Source organism: Chlorocebus sabaeus, chromosome 2, assembly GCF_047675955.1.
Source record: "Chlorocebus sabaeus isolate Y175 chromosome 2, mChlSab1.0.hap1, whole genome shotgun sequence".
Classification (NCBI taxonomy): Eukaryota; Metazoa; Chordata; class Mammalia; order Primates; family Cercopithecidae; genus Chlorocebus; species Chlorocebus sabaeus.
Genome location: NC_132905.1, coordinates 38,387,167 through 38,406,307, shown reverse-complemented (window position 1 = coordinate 38,406,307; position 19,141 = coordinate 38,387,167). Strand labels below are relative to the sequence as shown.

The following is a 19,141-nucleotide window of genomic DNA, read 5'->3' as shown; positions in this document are numbered from 1 at the left end:
TAATTATATTTAGTTGAGGGGTTTTTTTGAGACGGGGTAAGCATAAGCCACCATGCCCAGCCTGGACCCTATTTAAACTCAGCAAAGACACAACCACCATTTCACAAAAGCATGGTATTTCAGCATGAAAGTCCTAAGAATGTACAACACTACAAGGGAGTTCACAGTGATCTTATGACAACAGGAAATCCCAAGTGTGAAAAACAATACAAATCCTACCTCTAACCGGGCAATAATCAACACTGACAGATTAGGAAAAGCTTAAGAAAAAAGAATTCAAATCAAGAACTCAAAGTAGAGATAATTTTCACCTATCCCACCATTGAGGACTAGCTCCAAGTACTGATGTAAGCATCTATATATAAAATATCAAATACACAGGTTGAGCATCCCTAATCCAAAACTCCAAGAAACTCCAAAATGGAGTGCCAACCTGACGCCAAAAATGGAAATTTCTACACCTGACCTCACATAATGGGTTGCCATCAAAACACAGTCAAAGGCTGGGCACGGTGGTTCACGCCTATAATCCTAGCACTTTGGGAGTTCAAGGTGGGCAGATGGCTTCAGCCCAGGAGGTCAAGACCAGGCTGAGCAACATGGCAAAATCCCATCTCTATTAAAATAAATAAATAAATAAATAACACACACACAAAAATTACTCAGCCACAGTGGCATGCGCCTGTGGTCCCAACTACTTGGGAGGCTAAAGTGGGAGGATCGTTTGAGCCCAGGAAGCTAAGGTTGCAGTGAGTTGTGATCACGCCACTGCACTCCAGCCTGGGCGATAATGGCATTGTGGTTATGCAGGAAAATGTCTTTGTTCTTTTTTTCGCTTTTTTTTTTTTGAGACCAAGTCTTGCTCTGTCACCCAGGCTAGAGGCTCGGCTCACCGCAGCCTCTGTCTCCTGGGTTCAAGTGATTCTCCAGCCTCAGCCTCCCGAGTAGCTGGGATTACAGGCGCACGCCACCACTCCTGGATAATTTTTTGTATTTTTAGTAGTGACAGGGTTTCGCCTTGAACTCCTGACCTCAAGGTGATCCACCCGCCTCAGCCTTGCAAGTGCTGGGATTACAGACGTGAGCCACTGCACCAGGCCATGTCTTTGCTCTTAAGACATACCATCTAAAGTGCTTAGAGGTGGCTGGGCACGGTGGCTCATGCCTGTAATCCCAGCACTTTGGGAGGCCAAGGCAGGCCTTGAGGTCAGGAGTTCAAGACCAGTCTGGCCAACTATGGCAAAACACCGACCAGATATGTCCCCTTGACCTTGGCCTCCATAACTGTAAGAAATAAATTACTTTTCTATATAAATTACTTTAGGATATTCTGTTATAAGTACTAGAAAATGGACTAAGACACTATGGTACTCCTTCAATTTTTATATAGGTTTGAAATTTTTCAAAATAAAGAAACGTAAAGTAAAAAATAAAAATATGTATTTAACACCACCTTGGATTATGGTGTTTATTGGACAGACCTGAGTTCTCAAGTGATCAAGATGATAATCAGCTGGTTCAGATCTTTGATATCCTTTCTCATCTATTCCTGAGTAACAATAAACTAAATGCCTGCACTTCTGGGGGACAGTGTGGTGTTAACGAGGCATATAACAAGAGACTAGTTAGTAATCACACATTCATGGTTGGAAATCTGGAATTCTTAAAACATTCTTCAACAAGAATAAGGGGCCGGGCACCATGGCTCACACCTGTAATCCCAGCACTTCGGGAGGCTGAAGCAGAGGATTGCTTGAGCCCAGGAGTTTGAGACTAGCCTGAGGAACAAAGTGAGACCCCCCACCTCCATAAAAAAAATTTTTTTTTCATTAGGTGCAGTGGTGCATGCCTGTGGTCCCAGCTACTGGGGAGGCTGACAGGAAGATTCCTTGAACCCAGGAGCTCAAGGTTGTAGTGAGCTATGATGGTGCCACTGCACCATCTAGCTTTAGGCCACAGAGCGAGACCTTGTATCTAAAAATAAAAAACTGGCCGAGCACAGTGGCTCATGCCTATAATCCCAGCACTTTGGGAAGCCAAGATGGGAGGATTGCTTGAGCTCAGGAATTCAAGACTAGTGAACTCCCACCTCTACAAAAACTACAAAAATTAGCTGGGTGTGTTGGCACACGCCTGTTGTCCCAACTACGAGGGAAGCCGGAAGGACTGCTTGAGCCCAGGAAGTCAAGGGTGCAGTAAGCCATGATTGTACCACTGAACTCCAATCTGGATGACAAAGTGAGACCCTGTCTCATAAAATAAATACATACATACATACACACACACACACGACATGTCTATATGTAACACCATGGCAAGTGGTTCAAAATATATTAACTGAATGAAACAAGCAATGATGAAACTTTTTCAAATATTAATTATTTAGGTTACAGGTATCTGAATTTTTCTTTTTTGAGGTAAGAGTCTCTGTCACCAAGGTTAGAGTGCCGTGGTGCGATCTCAGCTCACTGCAACCTCCACCTCCCAGGATCGAGCAATTCTCCAGCTTCAGCCTCCCCAAGTAGCTGTAATTACAGGTGCCCACCACCACGCCCAGCTAATTTTCACATTTTTCGTGGAGACAGGGTTTCACCATGTTGGCCAGGCTGGTCTCGAACTCCTGACCTCAAGTGATCCACCCGCCTCGACCTCCCAAAGTGCCGAGATTACAGGCATGAGCCATCACAGCTGGCCACAGGTAGAATTTTATGGGTGACTTTCATTTTCTCTGTTGCATTTATGTATATTGCTTTTATAATAGGTCAAAAAAATTAAGACACACACATAATTAACCAAGCTAAAATTTTACCAAACCCAGAGGAAAGCATTCTTCATTCTGGCTCTGAGACATGAGCTAGATGCCAGATGCAAATCTAGGGACAGTTTCATCAAAATTGTTTTTGAGATGGAGTTTCACTCTTGTCACCCAGGATGGAGTGCAATGGCACGATCTCAGCTCACTGCAACTTCCATCTCCCGGGTTAAAGCGATTCTCCTGCCTCAGCCTCCTGAGTAGCTAGGATTACAGGCGTGCGCACCCACGCCCAGTTAATTTTTGTATTTTTAGTAGAGACGGGGTTTCACCATGTTGGCCAGGCTGGTCTTGAACTCCTGACCTCAAGTGATCCACCCAACTCAGCCTCCCAAAGTGCTGGGATTACAGGTATGAGCCACTGCGCCCAGCCCATCAAAATTATGAACAATGACAGACGAGGTGGCTCATGCCTGTAATCCCAATACTTTGGGAGGCTGAGGTGGGTGGATGTTTGAGTCCAAAAGTTCAAGACCAGCCTGGGCAACAAAGTGAGACTGTCTCTACCAAAAAAAAAAAAAGAAAAACAAAAAGAAAATTAGTAACAGTATTTATCATCAAATGATCAAATGTCAAAAGAATAACGAAGGTTGGGTGTGGTGGCTCACGCCTGTAATCCCAACACTTTGAGAGGCCGAGGCAGACGGATCACGAGGTCAAAAGTTCAAGACCAGCCTGGCCAACATAGTAAAATCCCATCTCTACTAAAAATACAAAAATTAGCCAGGCATGGTGGTGCACGCCTGTAGTCCCAGCTACTCGGGAGGCTGAGGCAGGAGAATCACTTGAACCTGGGAGGTGGAGGTTGCAGTGAGCCAAGATCACACCACCACACTCCAGCATGGGTGACAGAGCAAGACATGGTCTCAGGAAAAAAAAAAAAAAAAAAAAAGAATAACGAAGTACAAAAATGTAGCCATTATTCACTAAATTCGTTCGTTAAATATATATTTATTGAAGGCAACTATGTACCTAGTACTGTGGGTAATGAATAAAATACAGACTCTGCTCTCAAGGAGTTTACAGTCTAACTAGAGAAACCAACCAAGCAAACCATTAATCCATTATAAGAGCACAACGAATATCAGAGAAGTGATGCCTGTGGATGTAAAAGGCCAATGAACAAGATACTATGAAGGATAAGCAACATAAAGCCAAAAGCAGTTAAGATGAGGTACTGAGCAAATATTCAATTAGCACGTCTCAGATACAAGCTGTAGACTAACAGACCACTCCCAAGCTTACAGCAGGTTCATACGATGGTGTTTATTCAAAGATATACTACAATTAAGATGAAGGGGCCTGGTGCAGTGGCTCATGCCTGTAAAATTAAGATGAAGAAATATAATTCAGTTCACGCATAAAGCATGTACTATGCCAAGCAAGAATTCTGCCCAGAGCCAAATTACAAACATAAATAAAACTCAGTTCCTGCCCTTAAGATACTCATAGAAAAAAGTAACTATCCTTCCTTTTAAAAATAGAATATACCATTAACAGGCGTATTTGTAATAAACATATAATATGTATTAAATAATTACAACTGTATATAATTACAACATATGTAACAGTACACTATATATATGATAATAGAGGGCCAGGTATGGTTGCTCACACCTGTAATCCCAGTGCTTTGTGAAGCTGTGGTGGGAAGATCACTTGAGGCCAGGAGTTTGAGATCAGTTTAACCAACATAGCAAGACTTCATCTCTACAAAAAAATTTAAAAATTAGCCAGGTGGTGGTGTACGCCACTCGGGAGGCTGAGGTAGCACTACTGCTTGAGCCCAGGAGTTCAAGGCTACAGTGAGCTATGATTATATCACTGCACTCTAGCTGTGGACAACAGAGTGAGACCCTGTTTCTAAAAATATAAATTAGTATTACATTAAAAAATAATAGACCAGCTGCAGTGGCTCCTGTCTGTAATCCTGGCACTTTGGGAGGCCACAGTCAGTGGATCGCTTGACCCCAGGAGTTCGAGACTAGCCTGGGCAACATGGCAAAACTCCTTCTCCACAAAAAATACAAAAAAATTAGCCAGGCATGGTGGTATGTGCCTGCAGTCCTAGCTACTCAGAAGGCTGAGGTGGGAAGACCACTTGAGCCTAGGAGGTCAAGTCTGCAGTGACCTGTGATTGTGCCACTGCACTCCAGCTCAGGTGACAGAACAAGACCCTGTCTCAAAAAATATATAATATTAATAGAAAAGTGCTATTAACAGGCAATTAAGGATGATAAACCTCAGATCATCATAAAGGCTATCATTTATTAAGGACTGACTCAATGCCAAGGATGCACATTCCACCAAAAAGAGGGGTTAAATCCCTCCCAAGTTACAAAGCTAGGTTTTCGTTTTGAGACAGGGTCTTGCTATGTGGCCCGGGCTGGAGAGCAGTGGTGTGATCACAGCTCACTGCAGCCTCTATCTCCAAGCTACCCTTCTGCCTCAGCCTCCTGAGTAGCTAAGACTACAAGCACACACACCACCGCACACACACCACCATGCAAGGCTTTTTTTTTTTTTTTAATAGAGATAAGGTCTCATGCTCCCGAGTTTCAGCAATCCTCCTGCCTTAGCCTCCCAAAGTGCTGGGATTACAGGTGTGAACCACCACACCCGACCCTACAAAGCTAGGTTTTGAGCTCAGTGGCTCTGTCTCTTCCAAGGCTCAATCACAAGAAAAGTATGCAAAACTGAAAGGAAAAAGACGACCAAACTACTAGATATAAAAACAATACAGAAAACAGCACAGATATCTGACCACAAGACAAACTTTATTTATATATAAAGACCAAGTTTTAAGGCTTCATGTTTTATAGTTGGTATTTGTTCAGGTATTTATTTTGAATACAGTCCATCAAGAAAACAAAACTTAAAGAAAAAAGTTTGTACTGACCGCTACAATTTATAACACACTATGGAAGAATGAAAGGGTCAGCAACAAATTCTGTTTCTCCAATGTCGACAAGTCATCTTATGTCTAAATCAGGGGTCGGCAAAGTACAGCCCCAAATCACATCTGACCTGCAGCCTGTTTTCATAAGTAAAACAAACATCTGTAAACAAAATACTCTTTTTTTTTTTATTGGGACACAGCCATGCCCATTTATTTGGGTATGGCTGCTTTCCTACTACAAGGACAGACCTGAGTGCTTAAGACAAAGACAGTATGATCCACAAAACGAAAAACATTGATTTTCTGGTCCTTTACAGAAAATGTTTTCAGACCCCTGGTCTAAATGATTGCCATATATATCACAAATGGTGGAAAACTAATTAGCCTGTTCATTTCAGCCCTATTTAAGCTTTATTATGAACTCTGCCTGATTTAAATACTCTTCCTTTATAATTACTGTCACTTAGTAAATGTTAATGAGTTTTTGAATTTCCACAACTATGTTCACATTTCAGTTATTTTCCATACAGTAGGTCTTACTTTAGCTGCCCAGTAATTTATTCTACACATAATTACTACAACAAAATCCTAATTAAGGCACATCTGTGGCCTGGCGCGGTGGCTCACGCCTGTAATCTGAGCACTTTGGGAGGCTGAGGCGGATAGATCATGAGGTCAGGAGTTCAAGACAAGCCTGGCCAACATGGTGAAACCCCGTCTCTACTAAAAATACAAAAATTACCTGGGCATGGTAGTGCACGCCTGTAATCCTAGCTACTCAGGAGGCTGAGGCAGAACTGCTTGAACCTGGGAGGTGGAGGTTGCAATGAGCTGAGATTGCACCACTGCACTCCAGCCTGGGCAACAGAGCGAGACTCCATCTCAGAATTAAAAACAAACAAAAAAAAAGGCACATCTGCAATTATCCCCATACATAGTTATGCTTCAATTTTGTACAATCTACAAAGATACAGACAAGCAAAGATGAACACACAGACAAGAGCTGCTATGACTAAATAATTTCTAATATCCGATTCATATTCGAACACTTCAAAGTGCCATTTACAACTAACAGCATCTGGCCAGGTGTAGTGGTTCACGTCTGTAATCCCAGCACTTTGGGAGGCTGACGCACGTGGATCACCTGAGGTCAGGATTTCGAGGCCAGCCCGGCCAACATGGCGAAACCCCGTCTCTATTAAAAAAATTTAAAAATTAGCTGGGCGTGGTAGCACGTGCCTGTAGTCCCAACTACTTGGGAGGTTGAGGCAGGAGAATCTCTTGAATACGGGAGGCAGAGGTTGCAATGAGCCAAGATCTCGCCCCATTGCACTCCAGCCTGGGTGACAGAGTGAGACTACGTCTCCAAAAAAAAAAAAAAAAAGAACAACATCAGTGTCATCTGACTGCATAAGAAATGCAAATTCATGGCCCCTATTCCAGACCTACCAGGTGATTCTTATGCACATTAAAAGTCCAAGAATCACTGCACCAAGACAGAGTTTATATCACTTACCTTGAGTGTGAAAAGGCTGATTCGGCCAGGCAGTTTATAAAACAACCCCTCTCCTCCTCTTGAATTGGAATGTAGCATAGCATTGAGGCATGCGAGAGGGGACGTCCCACTGTAAAACCACAAAAGAATGGATGAGGGTCATACAATCCATCTGCCTAAAGACCTAATCCCTCCAATTCATTCTTAAATGAGAAAAAGCTAAGCAAGAAATACAAAAGAAAAAATCTCATGACAATTTCACTGTGAAAATAGTAAAAGAATAACCAAATGAAATTCACATAAATCACACTCAGGGAACTCTGGAATAAACATTATGTGATACTTGAAATCCACACCTAACACTTCTTCAGTGCTTTTTGACAATATAAATCAAATTTTCAAGAAATTTAGAAAAACCACACAGTTTTTTCAAATTATATTTTTATAAATAAAATTTTAATAAAATTTTACTATTAAAAGTTTCCTAGCCTCTATATTTCAATTTACATATCATACTCAGAAACTGCCACAGATTATCACAAAGAATCACAAAATCAATGGTCCTTTGCCAATAAAACAAGAACTTTTTTTCCAGTTAAACATTTTCTAGTAAGTAAACAAAAAGAACAGTATTTCATTTGTTTTTTTTTTCTCTGTTGGGAGTGGGGAGATTCAGTTTTATTCTGTATCTACGCGGGAACAATTATTTAAATCTAAATGCAAAAAGACAGTCAAGTGGATTTAGTTCCCAGTAATGCTTAAACATTAAACTGAAACAATGGCATACTCAGTTGTTTCATGGTCCTTACCACAACAGCAGGTTGCGAAACAGTGACAGTTCAGTGCGAAGGATGCTACTTACTGAATCTTAAAATAGAAAAGCTACCGAAAATATCAACAAATGCCCATTATTAATATTAACTGAGTTTGGCACTAGCATATTAGTGCTAGGAGTCACCTGTGCACCCTCTTTTCCCTCTCCCCAGCATGTTAAAAAATATATAAATAGCTTAAGTAAGCCTCTTCGCATGTTTCAGAACTAGAGGCCCTAATTTATGCAGTGTTAAAAATAAATTCTGAGTCTAAAAAAACCATTAAAAAACTATTACTTATTTTGCCTTGGAACACACTGGATGCTAAAAAATTTTTCACCAAGAACCAATCTCTAAAAGAAACCTTGTGCAAAATCTGGAGTATCAAGTGGGTGTGCTAGCATCTCTGCTACAAGGAGAACAGCATGCTGGCACAGCTCTTCTGTGACTCCTACATATTATACCTCTGTCTACAAATTACAGAGTTGCTCACTCATCATGAGCCACCATGACTGCTTCATAATTCCTCTAAGAACAAGAAGCAGAAACAAGTTAAGGTTTTCAATTCCATATGTCCCAAAGGGACTCATTTACCTTCTATAGGCAAAGTGGTCCAACAGCAATGCAGACAGCAGCATGATGGGAAATAGCCCATAAAAACAAAAATAAAGCACAATTATAACACTACACAGTGGATAAGTACAAGTCAAATAAATGTGATGTAGACAATCTTAAATCTTCCCTCCCCACAAAACATCAACTTGAGAATGTTTGAACTGACAACAGGAAAGTGAGGGCCTTCTGACCCTAAAAGGTCAATTTGCTAAGTTTGACTAGCAAAAACATGAAGTTTGCTCTGAGTCCCGGGCAGAGACTGTAGTGCTCTCTTCTTTCCTCATTTAAGGACTTTTTTTTGTTTTGTTTTGTTTCGTTTTTTAAGACGGAGTCTCATTCTGTCGCCCAGGCTGGAGTGTAGCAGTGCAATCTCAGCTCACTGCAACCTCAGTCTCCCGGGTTCAAGCGATTCTCCAGCCTCATCCTCCCAAGCTGGAACTACAGGCTACAGGCGTGCATCACCACACCGGCTAATCTTTGTATTTTTAGTAGATACTGGGTTTTGCCATGTTGGCCAGGTTGGTCTTGAACTCCTGACCTCAAGTGATCTGCCTGCCTTTGGGATTACAGGCATGGGCCATCACACTCAGCCCTTTTTTTTTTTTTTTAAAGTTTAAAGTTAGGATAAGGAAAAAGAAAGATTAAAGATAGTCACTGGCTTTCAGGCCAGCAATTCTATGTTTCTAACTTGTTACTTCTCCAGGAAAACTATGCCATAAATTTAGAAAACAAAGGTCACCTCAAAATTTAGTAAATTCATATAATATATGACTTGAATTAGCAGGGGGAAAAAAGTCAGTGGGTTTTTTATGTTGATGAGACCACCGTTCTTTTATCCTAAAAGAAAGAACTTCAGGGATACAGCATAGAAAAAAGGGTAGTGTTAGGCACAATAGAGGCTATCAGGTCTGAAACTTCTGAAACAGCACAAGAGAAAATGTGCCCTGCCTCCTTACACAAAAAACAAGCTCTATGCCAAGATTTAAGGAAGAGCAAGGAGATGGGGAAAGCCACTGCACCTCTAAATGAAAACAAACAGATGTTCACCCACTGCTACCCCTCCACTCAGACAACACACAATTTGGGAAATGGATAGTTCTACTTCACTATCAGACACAGAAGCACAAACATATACACAGGTTTACTTACTCATATCACTATACAACTACAGAAAGACACATGTCCTATGAAACCCTCACGTTAAGCAACAAGAACAATACAAACCTCATTTCCTTTAGTCCTTCTGCCTCTATGACCTGCAGAATCTGTTTTGGTGTCATTGGAGCATCCGAGTAGTTTTCTAATACCTGAAGAAATATAAACGTCCTAATTTCAGTGTGCAATTTCCATTTATATCCATCCGTCCATATATCATGGGCTAAAGTTCTGCTATGAGGTACCACTGGTGACAACTTACTTTTTCCACAGTTAAAATTACTTCAGAAATCAAATCACACATACATCCAGTTACTGAAAGTTACTGCAATTAACTGAAATGTTCAAATTCTCAATTCTAAGGATGCATATCTTCTCAGCATACATTGTATAGTATGTGAGACCTTAGCAACTTTGGTTACTGTTTAACTTGATGCTGTTAATACTGCTAAACCACAGAATATATAGCACTGCACAAGAAACATGAGACAGAAATGCATTCACATTTTCTTTCCCAAGGAAGTTTAATTACTACCTATACATACATATATTATATATGTGTGCAAATTCATGGCCCCTATTCCAGACCTACCAGGTGATTCTTATGCACATAAAAGTCCAAGAATCACTGCACCAATGCTTTTGTATTTTAGTAGAGACGGAGCTTCACCATGTTGGCCAGGCGAACTCCTGATCTCAGGTGATCTGCCCACCTCAGCCTCCTAAAGTGCTGGGATTATAGAAGTGAGCCACCACACCCGACCAAGTACCCATATTTTTAAACGGTGCTTTTTGCCACTGTGTTGTTAATCTGTGGTGTTAACTGCCACAGTACGTTCTGCCATTTGGCAACATGATGCTATGATTCTGCATGACTGGTGCAATGAGAAACAGAATATCCCATTTATGTTAGCATCATCTATAACCAAGTCATGGCAGTATTGCAGTATTTTCTTAGTGTGCAACTGCAGCTCTCTTGCTTTAAGAGTTCTTAGATATGTTATTCTTCTAAAAGAGGAAAAAAGCTGTCAATATCTTTGTACTTTGTCTACCTGTGCAGCTACTGAGGGTACTCCAAATCAAGCTAACATCTTACAGTCCATTTAACTACCATAACCAAGTACTGCTGTCACAAGCAACACATAAAGCAGTAAGTCTGATAGGACACTGCTGTCTGCAGCCATACCACCCTGGACGTGCCCGATCTTGTCTGACAGGTCTGCTGCGGAAGGTACTCTACGAAAGAACATAAGACCTCAGCACTAAAGTCAAGGTTTGGAGAAGGTACTAAAATAAAACCCCTATTTCCTATGATCCTATTCTTTGCTTCTCTTTTCAGATTTTCCATTCTCCATGGGTAACATTATCGTCTCAGTTTCAGCTACTACCTAAATTCTGATAACTATCTAATCTCTACCTCTAGCCCTGACGTCTCCCCCAAATTTCAGATTCAAATATTCAGTTATGTACTGATTGTACCCCTTCATTATCTACTCTAATTCAGCTCTACTCTTAATTCATCGAATTGGCAATTCTAATTCACCTCTTCTCCAGACCCACTCTTCTTCCTGTATTCCCTACCTTGATTGACAGCCTGTATAATCACCTAATTCAGAAACGCAGGTGTCATCCTTCTCTCTCATCTGTCCCCCAAGTCCCAAAACCAGTCTCTTTCCTGACCCAACACAACAACCTCTTAATGTCTATCCCTCCATCCAGTTCTGCTTTCCTCAAATCCATTCTGACTCTGTTGTCATCCTTCAATCAACAAACACATGCAACACCTACCTAGTGCCAGGCACAATTCTAGGGATTCACAGTAAACAAGACCAAATCCCTGCTCTGGTAGAACTTACATGTTATAGCCTGAGGTCAACCCAGCAAAGCAAACCTACTCTCATCACTTTTAACTCTAAAATCCTTCAACAGGCCAGGCACAGTGGTGCACACCTATAGTCCCAGCTGAGACTGAGGCAGGAGGGTCACTTGAGCTCAGGAGCTCCAGGATGTAGTGCGCCATGATCCTGCCTGTGTATAGCCACAGCACTCCAGCCTGGGTAACACAGTGAAACCTCATCTCTTTAAAGAATTTCTGAAAATGGGGGCCGGGTGCGGTGGCTCACGCCTGTAATTCCAGCACCTTGGGAGGCTGAGGCGGGTGGATCACGAGGTCAGGAGATCGAGACCATCCTGACTAACATGGTGAAACCCTGTCTACTAAGAAGTACAAAAAAACTAGCCGGGCGTGGTGGTGGGCACCTGTAGTCCCAGCTACTCGGGAAGCTGAGGCAGGAGAAGCTGAGTGCAGTGAGCTGAGATCGCGCCACTGCACTCCAGCCTGGGTGACAGAGCAAGACTCCATCTCAAGTTCAAAAAAAAAAAAAAAAAAAGAATCTAAAAAAATATATGGCTGGGTAAAGTGTCTCACACCTGTAATCCCAGCACTTTGGGAGGCCAAGGTGGGCAGATTGCTTGAGCCTAGGAGTTCAAAACCAGCCTGGGCAACATGGTGAAACCCTGTCTCTACAAAAATATATAAAAAACTAGCTGGGCATGGTGGCGCATGCCTGTAATCCCAGCTACACAGGAGGCTGAGGTGAGAGAATCATGAGCTCAGAAGTGGAAGCTGCAGTGAGCTGTGATGGCACCACTGCACTTCAGCCAGGGTGACAGAATGAGACTCTGTCTCAAAAAATAGTAATAAAAATAGAAAGCAAATAAAATCCTTCAACAGCTCCTTAATCACATACTGCAAAAGCTGAAGCTTCCAAAGTCCACTGGCCCACTGGTAAAGAACAGGATCTAGAGTTAGATTCAAATTCTTACGTTCTAAACTGGGGCAAATTACAACCCAACCTGAACCTAGGTTCTCTTTTGAAGGATACTGATGTCTTCCTCTCAGAGTTATTGAACAGATTACAGACAATGTAAGTAATGCCTACAGTGCCTGGCACAGAGTAGATGCTCACTGGCCTGGCATATGGAACCCTCACAATCTGGTCTCTGCCTGTCTCTACCCATCCACAATGACACTCCACAAACTTTATGTTCCAATAATTTGTAGATATAGCTAATTCTCACACTTTGCAAATACACACACTCCCTCTCACCCTTTCTCTCTCTCTCTCTCCTGCTATGTGTTGTCACCAGCTCCTGCTTATGCCCTCTGTGACTGCCCTAACTCCTAGTTACCCTTCAAGATTGAGCTCAGAAAGCACCTTCCTCCAGGAAGCCTTCCCTGATCTCTGCCAGGCAGAAGTAAAAGTCTCTTTTCAATGTCCCCATTGTTTCATAACACATACAATTATCTTCCAAACCAGGACAGTTGAAAGGAGAAACTATTCATAATTATGACTGGACAAGAGGCAGCAACTGGGATATCTGTTTATGATTTATACAACTATGATAACATGTATCATGACTATAGTAAAATTCTGTTCCTGTATCTGGACCTTCTCCATCCCCAGACGACCGTAAGCCCTGAGGGGGCAAACCTCATCCACCTTTGTATTCCAAGAACCTAAGTGCCAAGACAGGCAGTACTGACTTGAACAAACCTACAATAAACCCTGGAACAAGCTACTAATGTTCACTGCCACAGATATCATTTCTTTGATACTAACTAAATGAAAGCTGAGCTAGCGAATTTTTATAGCATTTTTTAAAAGAAGCATGACTCAAATAGTAACTACCAATTATTTAAACAGCAATCAGAAATAGCCTGAGAATTTAAGACAGGGGAAACAGAATCTCTAAAGGGAAGTTACATCAAAAGATACAAAGCATTCACTTCTATTAAAACTGTTTATGCCTCCAGCTTTTGGTATAAGAACAAGTCAGCAGTGTTCTATTCCTAGTCTCTTTCTAGACTACATTTAAAAAAAAAAAAAAGTCTTCTCTTACTTCAAAGGTGAAAAAAAATGTTTGATGTAAGAACTGGTCAGTCACGAATCAAAGTAAAAGATAAAGCATGCAACAAAGAGTTTCTCAGAGCCAGGGAGAATCCATTTAGGGTCCTCAATTTAAAGGGAAATCCCCTTGCCTATTTCTCCCAAACAAACTGTTCATAACAAGTTGGAAGATATCCACCCAACCACGTAAGGTCTACGTCTTACATCTAGAAAAGACAATACTACAAAATGTGTGAAAGAAAGAGTATCTATTTTTCAACAGCATAATTAAACATCTGCAAAAATCAATCTCCTGGGGTATACTACACTGAAATTCTCAAGAAGAATCTTCTTTCCTCTGCAAAAACAATTTTTTAAAAGGATTCCCAGTTACACTCTAGTCACCAGATTGCTCCTGGGGTCAGGAGCAATCTGAAAGTGTTCCCAAGGAAGTGCATACAACTGCCATTGCAAGGAGTCCAAATTCACCTGCCCAAAGAAAAGAGTAGTGTTCAGGTGTTCTAATGTTCAACTGTCCTACGTTCCCTCCTGGTCAAGTTTCTCTCAGTCCAGTGTTAAGCTCTCACAAATTCTCCAGCACACAGTGTTACAGAAACTTTTTTTAAACATTAAGAGGGCTATTTTTTTCTTTTGTTTTGTTTTTGAGATGGAGTCTCACTGCCGCCACTGGAGTGCAGTGGCGTGATCTCGGTTCACTGCAACCTCCACCTCCTGGGTTCAAGTGATTCTCCTGCCTCAGCCTCTCGAGTAGCGGAGGTTACAGGCATGCACCACCACCACGCCGGGCTAATTTTTGTATTTTTAGTAGGGACAGGGTTTCACCATGTTGGCCAGGCTAGTCTCGAACTCCTGACCTCAGGTGATCCGTCTGCCTCAGCCTCCCAAAGTGCTGGGATTACAGGCGTGAGCCACCGCGCCCAGTCTAGGACTCTTAAATAAAAGTTCCCCCTTACCTACCATCCAGTCCCATCCAAAGAAATGGAAAATTCTAAAACAAAAAACACACAAAAGATACACAAATTACATATCACATTCTCATGAGTCCTTTTTTTTTTTTTTTTTTGAGACGGAGTCTCACTCTGTCACCCAGGCTGGAGTGCAGTGGCATGACCTTGGCTCTCTGCAACCTCCACCTCCCGAGTTCAAGCGATTCTCCTGCCTCAGCGCCCCCCACCCCTCCAAGTAGCTGGGATTACAGGCATGAACCACACCTGGCTAATTTTTGTATTTGTAGTAGAGACTGGGTTTCACCACGTTGGCCAAGCTGGTCTAGAACTCCTGACCCTGTGATCCACCCACCTCAGCCTCCCAAAGTGCTGGGATTACAGGCATGAGCCACCACGCCCAGCCTCATTATTTTTTTAGAGTCAGGATCTCCCTCTATCACCCAGGCTGGAGTGCAGTGGCACAGTCATTGGCCACTGCAGCCTCCAACTCCTCAGCCTCCCAAGTAGCTAGGACCACAGGTGTGCACCACCATGCCCAGCTCATTTTGTTTCTGCTGTTGTAGAGACCGGGTCTATGTTGCCCAGGCTCATCTTGAACTCCTAGCTTCAAGTGATTATTCTGCCTCAGCCTCCCAAAGTCTCACAAATCCTTTTTCACATGTATAACACCACCATAAAGTAATTCCTATTCATAGACTAGGCGCGGAGGCTCACGCCTGTAATCCCAGCAATTTAGGAGGCCAAGGTGGGCAGATAACCTGAGGTCAGAAGTTCAAGACCAGCCTGACCAACATGGAGAAACCCCCATCTCTACGAAAAATACAAAATTAGCGGGGCATGGTGGCACATGCCTGTAATCCCAGCTACTAGAGAAGACTAAGGCAGGAGAATCACTTGAACCTGGGAGGCAGAGCTTGCGGTGAGCCAAGATGGTGCTATTGCATTCCAGCCTGGGCAACAAGAGAGAAACTCCAAACAAACAAAACAAACAAAAACAAGGTAATTCCTATTCATATTACTATTTTTAATGAAGAGCCTTAGAAGAAAAAGAGAAATAACTTACTCTGATAATCCAGTTTGAAGTCAATGATAAAACAGACAGAGCAACCTCAATGTTGAAGTTCAGACCACAGTAAATTCGAGAATCTAGAGAGACTTCACAGTGGACCCCAAATTCCTAAAGTCAACTAGTAAGAGCCAACAGAACTTTGAAACAGATTTTATAATTCTGTCAAGACACAAATAACATAGGATTTAAAGGTACTTTCACCTACCTCTAACAAGTAAAACTCTGGCAAGCAAATTTCCTTGGGTGCCCAGGGTCATAAACACCCGCATTAACAGGAACACCAAGGACAATGTCAATGAACACACAAAACTCATCGTCCAGGAGAATGAGAGCTCTCTCCCACTCCCCATCAGGCCTATATTTGTTTCCAGGTAAAGAACCATTAGAGAAATCCTGAAATTTCTACAAGATCCTGAAAACTAGCCCGAGCTTCCAATTTTGACTGAATCAGGAAAAAAAAATATTTCGGAACCTCAAAATCTTCAAACTTCACATGCCAGGCCAAAATAAACTGAAGCACAAAACTTCAGCATACAAACAATTGCTATTTTTGTTCACTGGGCAACAAATGACTAGGGAAGAGGACAGCAAGCACCAATGAAAATTCTGTAGCCCAAATTCCTTCAGTTTTTATAAATCAGTAACTTTCACAGACTTCGTACTTCAGGTTTGTATCAACCCCACCCCCCATACGGTCTTTTTTTTTTTTTTTTTTTTTGCACAACACCTTTGACGCAGAAAACTCACTTCAAAATAAGAGAGAAAATTAAGTCTGAGCTTCACTTATCATTAAAACTGAATTACGACAATTACATATAAACTACAGAGTGTCAAGAGACACTTATGCTATCCGCACCACAACCTCCCTGTGTGACAGATCTTAGGAACTGACATCTTAGTATAACCTGTTACTACTGGTATCAGCAGATGTTACACGAGTACGTCTCAAAGTCTGAGCTTTGCGGGTGCAATCCAAAAGGAAGCTATTTCACCTGCAAGTCCTCTAACGCTCTGAACACAAAATTCACAACCCCCATCAGCTGAACAAGGCGGCTTCAAACACTCAAATTACGCTCTCCCTTGCTAATCCTCAGTGAACAATGTCTCTCAACAGAGACACTTTGTCTTTGTCCAACATACATTCTTTGCAAAGTGGATTCAGTTCTCCTCAAAGTACCCATTTCCAGTCCAGCTTCTGAAGGCAAGCACCCTAGTCAGCGTTTCTCAAAGTGGGGTCCGTGAGCCACTGCGTTTCAATCACCTGCGGAGCCGGTGAAAGCGCAGATTCCCAGGCTCTATCCCAGACCCTGAGGCTCAGCAGGTCTTATGGAGGGCCCTAGGAGGAGCGTTACTAACCGCCTCTCAGGTGTCGCCCACAGGACACTAAAGTTAGAGAACCGCTGCTCAGGATTCAAGCTGGGAGTAAGCACTTTCTTCCCTCCACGCACCAGGTTTAGATTGGTAAAGCTCAAAATGCCAGTGGCGTCCTTGAATGGGGGTCGCTTTTTCACCCCCGGAGTCAAAGGCACCACCCCATTACCCACCATGAAGCGAGGGAGGGGCTTCCGACCCTTCCCGGAAACCCAACTCCCCCGGGTGAATGAACGAAGCTGCCCCAGACCCCCAGACGCTGCCAAATAGTGGGGGAGGGGAGGCGGGACCCCGCTGCCCAGAGGGGGAGGAGCCGGCCTGCCAGCTCGCCCCTCCGCAGGAATTTAGCTGGGCGGGGGGTGGGGGGGATGGGGGGGTAGGGGGGGGTGGAGGGGGGGTGGGAGGGGTGGAGGGGAGGTGGGGGAGGGTGGCGGGTAGGGCAAGCGGAAAAAGGCGCCACATCCCATCCCGGCGGAGCGCTCCCCACCCCGCGCCTTGCGGGGCTGTCCGGTTCTTAAAGGAAGATGGCCCCGCCCCCTCCCGCGGTGGGCAGGGCCTCGCCCCTCCCCCTCCAGTGGGGGGTTCGCGGCGAGCCCACCCCCACCGAGCCCCACGGAGCCCCCCTCGGCTACCCGCCTCACCAGGCGCGCGGCCTCGGCCCACGTGCGCTCCTTCTTCTTCTTCTGTTTGTCCTTCATCCTCCTCCCCGGCGGCGGCGGCAGCTCCACGCGGGACCTCTGGGCTGGGCGGGCTGGGGCGGTGGCGCGGGGCTGGGGCGGCGGCGGCGGTTGGGGGGGGTCGCGTGGCAGCGGCGGCGCGCGAGGTCTCGGGTGCGGCCGGGGAGAAGGGGCGGGCACGCGGGGACCGGCTGGCGCGAGAGCGGCGGTGGGGGAGGGGCGGCGGCGGCTCCACGCGCCCGCGCTGCGTCAGTCGCCCACGGCGGCAGCGGCTGCTGCCCCGCGATCGCTAAGGAATGCGGCGACTCCGCATAACCACGAGGTCAGAGGTCACGGCTCCGGCCTCCGCTTTCCAGCTCTGCTGAGGGACCGAGACAGGACCGGCGGCGGGGCGGGAGGGCGAAACGCGGCTTTCCCTTCGGCGCCCGGGTGTGTGCGTGTCTGCCGTGGGTGTGTGTGAGTGTGTGTGAAGAGTGAGGAGGGGGAGTGTGGGGTTTTTTTTTTTTTTGAACAAAAACAAACCGAAAGGACAGCTGGGAGTCGTAGTCCCAGCGGCCTCTCTGGCCTCCCCCGCTCCGGAAGAATATGGCCGTGTGAAGGGCGTGGACCACACTTCCCGGCGTGCCCCGCGGCCCCTTCCGCTCTCCCTCTGGCGTCCTCCGCCTAGCACCGACCTCAGCTAGGAACGGGGACGCATCGCTGTTCGGGGAAGGGCCTGGGTAGAGTCTCGCGAGGTGCGGGAACTGGCTGGGTGCCTGAGGGATTCTGGGAGGCGATGCTGGGAAGGGGCGGTGGCTGGGCTCCCCCGGCCGCCCTTAACCCCTTAGGTGCTTTTTGCCTCAGGACCTCCGGGCGGGTGCGGGTGGGAAGTGAAGATGGGGAGCTCGACTCGCAGCTCCCACTTCGTGCTTCTCCTCGCCTAAATGGTTCTCACCTATACTTCTCGTAGGGGACGAGAGGCAGGACTTTCCCTTTAGGTCCCCCCTAAATGACTCACTGCCACATAATAATGAGACAGAAAGACCTTCATACCAGTAAAACGGTTATTCCATGGTTGATGGACTTTGACGGTTCCTCATTTCCTCCTATGCTTTCAGGCCGCTGTTTATTTGCAGAGCCTGCGTTCTTACCACTTGAGGAACTTGGTGATACGTTGACGGGTCGCATAAAGGACTTGGACTCTGGGGCCATACTGACCAGAATGCACCTGAGTGCGTTTTTAGAGGCAGTACCCTGGAGAGAACTCAGGCCCTGGAGTCCAACGCACCTAGACTGGAATCTTGGCTGAGTCACTCCCTGGCTGTCCACTCAACCTGAGCCTCAGTTTTCTGATCTGCATTTGTCTTGTATTTCATGGCATTATTGGAATTAAAATTAA

The 19,141-nt window shown here is 44.5% G+C and overlaps 1 protein-coding gene across 7 annotated transcripts in view; it reads right to left on the bottom strand.

Moving 5' to 3' along the window:
• Nucleotides 1–18,254, bottom strand: part of ASXL1 (ASXL transcriptional regulator 1) — a 75,007-nt gene extending 56,753 nt beyond the window's left edge. For 2 of the 7 annotated variants that reach the window (XM_073007829.1, XM_073007841.1), the window contains exons 1-4: nt 17,164–17,262; nt 9,858–9,940; nt 8,613–8,702; nt 7,228–7,336 (exon numbers count right to left, since the gene is read on the bottom strand). In XM_073007829.1, the coding sequence (XP_072863930.1) occupies nt 7,228–7,336; nt 8,613–8,702; nt 9,858–9,940; nt 17,164–17,262 (381 nt within the window). Of the gene's footprint in view, nt 1–7,227; nt 7,337–8,612; nt 8,703–9,857; nt 9,941–14,656; nt 14,675–17,163; nt 17,414–17,727 lie in introns of those variants that run through there. The other 5 variants (XM_073007831.1, XM_073007836.1, XM_073007838.1 and 2 more) reach the window with 5 other exon arrangements.
• Between the last annotated feature and the right edge of the window lie 887 nt (nt 18,255–19,141).